Consider the following 10,371-nt stretch of genomic DNA (forward strand, 5'->3'; position numbering starts at 1 on the left):
CGTTGGGTTCGGCATGCGATCGCCGTGCCCAAAAACGGGCCGAGCCGAAGGATTTCGACGTTCTGAGGACGCGAGTGGGACGTTTTTTCGGCGCCGGCACGAAAAAAATCGCTTGCGAGAGCCTGTTGGGGACGCGGCTGGAGATGCTCTAAGTATCCCGTCTGCCATGGAGATTCGCCAGCGAACAAGCAGAGCGGCGACGCGTCCTCAGACTCATTCCGGCGGATGCAGCGGTTCTGTGGTTCCTCAGGGACTTCGTTGTATTTTTCTATCTTTATGGGGTACTACTTGTATCTGACTGGGTTTAATAATAGATCTGAGAGCCTGTTTCGCAAAAAATATGCGGTCGTGTTTAATTGCCACCCTATCAGCAGTTGGGTTGGAGGTTGATGGATTGCAATAAATCTTGACAGCACACTATCTTTGCCGCGCCACAGAACATATTCAACACGTGAGCACCAAGATTATGTGCCCACTGACTTTCTGTAGGGCATCTCGTTCTTACATGGGAGACAATGGCCTGAATTACTGAGGGGTAAAAAGTATCAAGAGGTCATAGAACAAATCAGATTGGCGTTGATCAGCAAGCGTGATCAATCAACCGAATATATCCATAAAAATGTACAAAAAATGCTACTCTAAACTGAAAGACCGTCTGGGTTGTGCGCCTCGATGTCAACATGTCTGATTCCCGGCACAATCTTCTGTATCTCTGACTCCAGCCGATCCACTTCATATCCCAGAGCATCCACCACACCCTCACCTGTACAGGCAGCAGTAACGCATGGCTTGTCAGAACATGATAACAGGCATAAAAATTGCGACTAGAGCAACATAGTGCATACCATACTCGGCCATAACCCTTCGTAGCTCCGCATCATCCTTACTCAACGAGGCCTCCCGGAACTGTAAAAATGAATCGATAAAAGGTTATAGAGAAATGATATCGATGATCTATTGAGATTGGTGACCAAGAGAGGATGTTTGAAAAAGGAATAGCCAATATTAGCCATCGCAGTGCAAAGATGCAACTCGTACTTCAAACCAACTTGGATGAAACTTTAGCTATAAATCCTCCTTTCATCTATACCCTACCTTACTTTTTATGGAGGATTATTGAGATGCTTACATGCTGAGAGTACAATTATACATCAAACGGGAGTTTGCACTTGAAATTTTCCCATCTTACAACGTGAACATGTTTTTTGAACTGCTCGAATACAATCATCTCAGAAAGGAATGCATCTAGTGCAACCCCTCCTCTCGTCCAAATGTGTGAATCAGAGATATAAAGATGGGCAGTGCAAAGATGCAGCTCATGCTGCGATACCAAGCAATTTGGATGAAAGTTTTCACTATAAAATTATAAATCCTTTTTTCATCTACACCTTGTATTTTTGGGAGGATTATTGAGACCTATTATGCAAAGTGCACAAAATTGACATTGAATTGAGGGCTTCCAATTGATATTTCCACAGCTTACAACAAGGACAAGGACATGCAGTTAATTCAATTTTTTATCACGCCTAGCTAGCATGAGTGAAATATTAATTACACAACTCTCAATAAAGGTAGATGTTAAGTTAAAGTCGGTGTCTTAACAATCCACTAAACATCAATCACTGACTGACTGCTGACACTCTAGCCAAAGCTTGACTATACTAGAGAGAAGAGCAATAGAAAGACTACCTAGAATTTCGACAAAGAAATTGAGTGATTGCTTCAGTTTAAGATAATAGGCACATAAATTAGCAATTATTCACTAACCTGGCAACAGAGCAATACCAATATACTCATAAAAGAGAGCAAAATAACTACGTTACTTTAAAGTAGAAAAGACACCTGTTTTGCCCATACTCCACGTCCAGTCCTTTCAAGATAATTTTGCACCAAGACTACTCCATTGAAATCTGTGGGATGATTACGTCAATAAATTGTTAAGACAAGATCAGAAATGTAAGAGGAATTTCAACACGCAAGTATAGATGAGCCCAACATGTTAGCAAATATGGATGGGAAGAGTCAACAAATTAGCAAATTGTAAGGGCTACCCCTTGAAATATCCTTGGTATGCATACATGTTTTGCATACCATAATGCTTGTTTTTTATTTCGTGATAACGGATGAATACACATGCAGTAGTTTGGCACCCTCTTAGTATTCACTGGCACTCCACCCACTGCCTCTCCCTGCACCCATAACTCTATACAGCACTCTTCCTCTCATACGAACCCCAAGGGAAAATCTTTTGCAGGCAAGTCATCGTCTCGTGGGGATTTCAGACATTAATTCCCTCAGGTAACATAACAGTAAATTATGAGTTAGTGCCAACTGCAAAGTCATACGAACCCCAAGGGGAAAATCCTTTGCAGGCAAGTCATCGTCCCGTGGGGATGTCGGACATTAATTCCCTCAGGTAACATAACAGTAAATTATGAGTTGGTGCCAACTGCAAATTATGGAGTTAGCTCACTAAAGTGTATTCCTTCTTAATGGTCATACAATAGCCATACAGAAAGATGCTTGTAAAGCAATAGGTTCAAGATTAAAAAGTTAATAGATGATAGGGCCATCCATTGCAGATAAATAATATCAACTCGGTCATTTACAGCAAATTCAATTCATCAAATAGAAACAACCAAGGCTAACTAAAAAGAGTGCTCTGTAACTATTAACTTCCAGAAAGCAACGTCAAATACTAAAAGGAACGATGTGCCAATTCAACAAATAGAAACAACAAGATTAACAAAAAAGAAGTGCTCCATAGTTATTAATTCAAAAAAGAGGCATGCTAGACTAAAAACTATGAACTAAAAGTGTCAATAAATTAGAATAATTGTAAGCTGGAATATGGCACATGATTAGAGTTATACCAATTTCTGCTTTGAATCTAAAGAACCCTGGCCCAATCACCTCACTTTTGCAATCATAAAGAGAATCTACAACCTGCAAGATGTAATAACATCAGCTTCATAACAAAGCTTCTGAGCATTGTACTATGAAATAAAGTCATCCGGAAGTTACCGGATCAGATTTCAGAAATTCAAGAACTCGCTGCATGTCATGATCATCAATGGCCCTACCAATTAAAGCATGCCTGTTCCTCTGGATGAGAAAAATCGCAACCTACAGAGATAGCACAAATGTTGAATCTTGCTTTGAAACAAGGCATGGGCAGGAATGAACAAACAGATGCAAATCCTGAACAAACCATCAGAGCAAAGATAACCCAGATGAAAACATATAGTGGTCATTTTAAGTATGGCCGATGGATTTTGCAGAAACCATTTGTGTGAGAATTATGGGTATACTTGAAGCCCTTATTCAGTTCCAATAGCATTTAGTGAAAACATTAATTGGTTGAAGCCTGTCGACAGTCATTGTAATAGTCTATTTATAGTTCTGCATAAAAAAAAGGAAATTGTGGTTTTTAAAGCTTACAAGTTTATTTTCAAGTGAAACTGATTGTAGTTATCCTAGTTTTATCCCATACTAACCAAACTAGGTTTTATAATGTTAGGCTAACAAACATGTTACTCTGGCATAACTTTCTCATGGGTTATTCACAGGTACTCACTCCGTTCACGATGTTCTAACTTTCTTCTGAATCAGATGTATATAGACGCATTTTAGTGTGTTTGTTCACTTATTTCATTCCGTATGTAGTCCATATTGAAATACATAGTGTGTTTGTTCACTTAATAGTGAACGGAGGGAGTAATAAATAGGAAGTGTTGCCTCACAGTACCAATTCTCCTTAGTTTACCTAACACTAGAGCATGGATAGCATACACAGCTTCACTATGAAACCAAATGCAGGATGTGTGAGGCAAGTTATACAAAAAAAACTGAATAAACCAGCAATCAAATAAAAGTTTAATAGAACATACTTCAGACTTAACGCAATTAACAAAAAAACATACATCAAGAAACATAACACCGCTATAGCAGACTAGCGGTGGCAGTTATGAAACTTTTGGCCTTAGAGCTTCACAAATCAAACAAATGCAGCCTATGCAGCGTGCCACTTCAACAGATAGCGCATATTGCTTGTATGAGTGTTATAACAGCCAAGATACTGTTCTATCTGGCACACAGATGAACATAGCATCATTTGACACTTTCTGGCAATAGATTGAAGCTAACAGATCATAAAAACAATAAAGAGATGAGAAAATTCTACAATCTGATAACATACCACGATGAGTCCATGCCAGAACAAAGATAATTTCGATACAACAACAACAACAAAGCCTTTAGTCCCAAACAAGTTGGGGTAGGGTAGAGCTGAAACCAATAAGATCTCGCAACCAACTCATGGTTCTAATAAAGATAATTTCAATAAGGACATATAATTGGGTAGAGAGTTCAAATGGCAGAATGTGTGGCTTTGCTTCAATGCGAAAACATGACGATATTCATTTCAATTTGTTTCAGATTCTCATGAAAATGTGTACAGAAAATATGGCAAAATTGTCAGTAGGGCAGCATAATTCAAGTACAGAGCACAAATACATTTGTATTGACTCTACTCCCTCCGTCCGGTGAAAAATGTACATCTAGAAATTTTAGGACAAATTATGAAGTGAAGTAAAAAATGCATTGGGAAGATGCAAGCCACCATCTCTCTCCTCTTTAATTACCCAACCCCCAATGAGCTAAGTGCATGTAGAAATTAAGAAGATTATGTATAGAATGCTATTGGTCTTGATTACCGTGTGATGAGAGAAAATAGTTTAAAGTGCATTGGGAAGGTAGAAGTACACTCTTTGGTGGACAAATTTTAAACCCAAACGTACACTTTTCACCGGACGGAGGGAGTACGTTTGTACAAACAGAGCAAATATAAGCTGACAGAAGCAAAACAGAAAAACATGAAACGGAAAAATTAGCATACCATTCCAAGTAAGTTACCAACAATGATGGAACCAATTGGATCATAGATGGGGTTTCCTGTCATTTGAACAGCCACCAAAGATGCTGCTGCAATAGCAAGACCTGTAACAGCAGCACCATCCTGTCGGACAATTATTGGGATATGAGAAGGAATCAAGGGAGTTAAGAAGGAATAAATGGTAACTGGTAAGTAAAGAAGAAATATGATTAAGACAGCAAATGCGGGCAACTAAATTAATCATAAAAAAAGGGCACAGATGCAAGTTCAGGATTTCAGTTGCAGGAAGTGATTGGACTAGAAGAGAGAGGAACTAAGGTAGTTTAGAACACATTACTCACTTCAGTCATAACAGCAACTGAAGTTGGATCATGACCACGCCAGATGTAGTCTCTGATACTCATTCCTTCTGCTGCTGCACCTTTCTTAACAGCCTTTATAGCAACAAGAAGTGAAGCACCTAGAGAGACAACAGCATCTGTCAACTAAAACCATACTAAATAACTAAAGCAAATAAAGAGAACAGGTTTTCGTGAATAACACCTTCAATTAGGATCGACCCACCAATCACTAATGCAGCATAGTGAATGTTCTCGGGAGGCTGTGTAATATAAGTATAAGATATGAAAACTGTACTTGGGATAAGATTTGATGATAAAATGGAATGTACATGCAAAAATTCTCTACTGAACCAAATGATACACTCGCATCATACTTGAGAACTCCACAAGTTCTGAACTCCATTCACAATAGTAGCACCTGAACCCAAGCAAAATATTCCAACTGCGGATATCAAAGACCATACAAATCTTTCTTTTGAATAACCATAGCTGCAAAAGAGATTAAGCTAGGGTAAGCAATCATTAAGTCAAGACACAGGGCACCACATCAATTTATGTCATATATAGACAGTCTTATCACTGGTTCTCTAGAGACTATTATTTATTATACAGTGATTAATACCAGGGTTCTTCCTTATCACTAATATTCCAGTAAAAAAAGGAGATCTTTGTTGACAAAGCATGCATTGAAAATCAAAGAGTTATACATACGGGTGTAGAGCATCTGGAGCACGTCTTGAACTTCTCAGACCATATGCAAGAAGAGCCTGAATTTTGATAGGCAGTTAGTCTCTGGGTATGATACTTCACTCCAGGTCAAGAAATAGACAAGAAAAAAAGAAACACAAACTTAAGTTGCAAAGGGTAAAGTTACCTGGTTAGCAAAGTCTGCCACCGAATGTACTAGCTCAGCTAGCATAACATGACTAGATGTTGAAAACCACACACCAAACTTCAGCGTGAAGACAAGGAAATTACACCAAAGTGCCGTGTTAACCGCTCGATGGCTGAGATCAAATCAACAGGAGTTGCATGAAACGAAGTGTATATCAATACAGAACCTTGAGAAATAATTCAAGCATGCAATAATAAATTAATGGTCACTATTTTGCAAATAATTGCTAACGCAAATATTAAATAACTCATATGATAATACACAAAACTGAATACCCTTAATGACAGTGCAATGAGTATTTCATAGAGAAAGACCATCATAATTCATACTTCATCATAAATGAAAAAAATATTCAGAGTGGATCTTCTTCCTCGGTTTGGATGGAGGAATAGCTTCCATCTGTCCTCTAAAATGGAAAAGGTACCTACTCTCAAGCATAGATAGCATCATCACTCCCATCACAATCATTACTCTTCCATCATTGTAAATGGAATAACATTTCTGTCCAGTAACAATATAGAGGCAATAGCACTTCTGTCCCATCATAGCACACAAGTATATTCCAAGAGCAATTAAAATGGTTCCTTAAGAAAAGCATGGCCGAAACACACAAATCCATCAATTGATTGATTAATAGCAGTGTGCCAATCACGCAGTTTTTAGAACAAAAAGGATCATTCGAATTACCTGTGCTCATCGTCGAAGTGTGTCTGCTTCTTGGTCTTGGCGACACGCAAAGAATAACCTGCGGCCCAACAGGAACAGCAACAATACCAAACGTAAGATGCCTCATAAACCCCAGAATGAGGACACGGACAGGAAAAGGGAAGGGGACACTGATCTTACTGCGGGAGATGGTGAGCAGGACAGGGGGCGCGTCCGCGACGGTGCTTCGTGGCGGTGACGCTGCCGGGGGTAACGTCCGCCACCCGCGGAGGCCAAGGAGGCCGGGGGCACCGGATGCGGAGCCGAGGAGCGGGCGGGGCGAGAATGGCGGAGGCGGGGGCGTTGGGTGTCGATCCTCGCGGTCGTCGTCGCGGCGGAGGAGGTGGTGGAGTGGAAAGGGCGAGGGGACGAGGGGGCGGGACGAGGATGAGAGGAGGCGGAGGCGGAGGGCGGCGGCGGCGGCGAGAGGGCGGCGCATTTAGGGATGCCGGCCCCGCCGGTGGTGCTGTTCCTGCTGCCGCGGGCGTGGCGCAGCTTCCATTCGAGGGAAAGCGATAGAAGAACGGAAAGGAAGGAGAGCTAGGTGGGTTTGGGGGATTCTGGGTGCACCGTGGGCTGGACTGGGCTCGGCGTTGGGACCCGAAAAGGTGAAAGACGAGCTTGCAAGTTAGGGTTCGGTTGTCTCAAAAGATAAAGTTAGGGTTCGGTGTCCTGTAAAACTAGGCTTTTCCTCGAATAAAAATGTGAAAGTAAGCTTTTCCTGTAAAATCGTGTTAAAAAAATCTTTTTTAATAGTTTGAATTGCTTACCACATCTATCACGTGGTAAAAAAAAAGACTTATATTGTAAAAGCAGCAAGCAAACCAAACATATGATCGTACGCTTGAATTCACCATGTTTACTCACAAACATACCTATTTTTTCTCTAGAAAACCAAGGCATAACATCGTACGTATGGACTCACCATGCTTACTGAGTGATAGAGTTATGATACTTGCTTTAGAAAAGGCTAGCACATATGACGTGTGTTGTAACAAGAGAACAAGATTATCACATGACATAACGTAAATAAGCCTACAGTCATGTTGTCACTTATCGTTGTTTCCTCCCTCGTCGGTGGGCCGCATATTCACCTGATCACAACATGTTGAAACATGGTCAATCCTAAGGTGTTGTGGCCGGTCATCGCGCGACACACCTGTCATTGAACCACGCCAGCACAGGAGGATGGGCGGCATCGAAGGACAAATCCGTTTGAGTAGCCTATCATTCACTATGCTACTGCATGCGTGTGATGTTCGCTAGAGGGGAATGTCCTTTGTGGCTAAGCATTTTGATGTATGTTTTAAACTGATGCTTAGAGACTGGCCCGTTTGTCAATCTCTAGGATCATCATCCAACAATTAATGGTGTCGAAAGTGAAGGTGCCACTGTCAGAGGGGAGAAGTTTCAAGGGAGCGACACCTACGCAAACACTAGGGAACATCGACGTGTCCATCACCGGAACTAGAGTGCTCATCTTGCCCTACTTTTGTGACACTACCAGTTGCTCGATGGTGTCGACATGGCCACAATACCTCAGATAAAGTGTGCTTGAATTGTGCATGAACCAGAAAGATGAAACATACCTATAAAGTTTATATTATAAAATGGAGACAGCCAAGGGGATATTTTCTCGTGAATTAAAAAAATGCTTCTCACGGATTAAGGAGCAGATTACTACCTAGATTGTGTCCACAGACAAATAGATGGAGCATTTTCTTATTCATTGCTCTAGCGATCAAGGCATCCAACTTTTATGTCAATAAAAAACAGCAACAACTAGATACGAACATGATGGCCTTTGTGATCCAATTTGAATAGTGAAGGTTCTCTGCCTTCCTTAAGGAGTGACCCTAAGTTATCGAACCCATAAGAGGATGTGCACTACGACAAAGTCTCTAACAAGTCTTTTTTTAACGAATTAAATTCCTGTTTTCCGACCGGACATTTAACAACCTTAGGGGTGTAAAAAATGGTATTAAAAACATGCATGAGTATGAGGTCTTATTCTCACAACCTTAAACTTGCGTTGAGGATCTTAATGATATTAATTTGTGTTCTGGAAGACAACAACTATGATGTATTTGCGACGCGAGAATGTGGGGGATGTGTCTGAAATACATCTTGACTGGTAAGCGACCTACACTAAGAGTCAATTGTCCAATCGCGGACCCTTACCATCTCGCAGGGTTACCTCGGTTATTAAGGATAAATATTCGGCAAATATAGTGGGCATTTAATGACCACACCTCATTCGTCCCCAAGAAATTGCTTTCCGCTACCGTAATAACCCCTTATCTCAATGTTGTTCAGGATAGCGTTCCGTGTCCTTCTTGCTCCTTACCTCCTCCTGGATCGACCTACGGGGTCTTCGGTACCTGCAGTGACTTAGATTGAGAAGAAGACAAGAGACAACCTCATTGCAATCAGACACGTTAAACATTCAAAGTCATTCCAACAATCCCTTCCAAAAATACATCGGGTTGCAAGGCCTTGCCTTAACCCATTACCTTACAGAATTAATCACACATGGCTATCGGATCACAAGATGAACTCATTGAAAAAGACATAAAAATGAATGATTGATTTATAGCATGTCTTACAATAGTTGTCGGATGCAATACACGACTACAAGTATGACTAACTTAGAGATAATATGTTGCGGTGATGATGGTGGCGGCAGCTATGGAGATGAGATGGGAAATGACAAAGGCCAGGGTTGGAAGATGGTTCTGGTGATCTCTCGCGTTAAAGAAAGGATTCATTTAGTCATTTCTATGTTTAGGCCATTTTCCTGCGAAAACACATTAAAGAAATGATTTCGCGATCTCTCGCATTCATTAGTCATTATTGGCAATATCAAAGTGATTTTCTCAGAAATTTCGGGATTATCCAGTTCAAATAACAATGTGTTGAGCGCAAAAATATGACTCATCAACCTTCAGTTTCAACAGGGTTGCACCTCACTTGTAGCCTTAGAAACTCCTTCATGTAATCTGAGGCAGTCATATTTCCTTAGCACAATTTTGAAATTGGATAAATAGGACCTGGTCATAATCAAGGGGCAAAAATCACCCTTTTAAAAGACTTTTCATTTGCCGCCAAGTTCTCATATGAGGTCCTCCTCTCAGCCCGCCTTCTTCTTGAAAGCGATGACACCATGCATCGGCTCCTCCTTTCAGCTTGTATGTGACCAAAGGAACTCTACGATCTTCCGAAACCTCAATGACCTCAAAGAAAGTCTCCACTTCATATAACCAATCAAGGCAGCCTTCAATATCAACATTTTCATTAAAACTTGGGATCTCGACTTTCACCTTGTATGTCCCTTGCATATGTAGGGTAGGATACAGATATGTCTCAAACGTATCTTTTTTTATTGTTCATGCTATTATATTATTCCTTTTATATACTTTTTGAAGTGATTTATATTATTTTTCTAGACTAACATATTAATTTAGTGTCTAGTGTCAGTTTCATGTTTTCTGCTCATTTTTGGTTTTGCAATCAATCAATATTTATGGAGATCAAAA

At 40.5% G+C, this 10,371-nt stretch overlaps 1 protein-coding gene across 1 annotated transcript; it reads right to left on the minus strand.

The window, feature by feature from the left end:
- Positions 1–441: 441 nt before the first annotated feature.
- LOC119354834 (metal tolerance protein C4-like) lies at positions 442–7,414 on the minus strand. Its single transcript, XM_037621581.1, has 13 exons — positions 6,977–7,414; positions 6,818–6,875; positions 6,110–6,242; positions 5,947–6,002; positions 5,610–5,724; positions 5,438–5,495; positions 5,236–5,354; positions 4,898–5,017; positions 3,025–3,126; positions 2,874–2,946; positions 1,843–1,910; positions 846–906; positions 442–763 (listed from the first exon to the last, which is right to left on the minus strand). The coding sequence occupies exons 1-13, from the start codon at positions 7,272–7,274 to the stop codon at positions 639–641; spliced, it is 1,386 nt and encodes a 461-aa protein (XP_037477478.1). The 5' UTR covers positions 7,275–7,414; the 3' UTR covers positions 442–638.
- Positions 7,415–10,371: the final 2,957 nt, after the last annotated feature.

This window comes from Triticum dicoccoides, chromosome 2A (genome assembly GCF_002162155.2).
Source record: "Triticum dicoccoides isolate Atlit2015 ecotype Zavitan chromosome 2A, WEW_v2.0, whole genome shotgun sequence".
In the NCBI taxonomy this organism is placed as follows: domain Eukaryota; kingdom Viridiplantae; phylum Streptophyta; class Magnoliopsida; order Poales; family Poaceae; genus Triticum; species Triticum dicoccoides.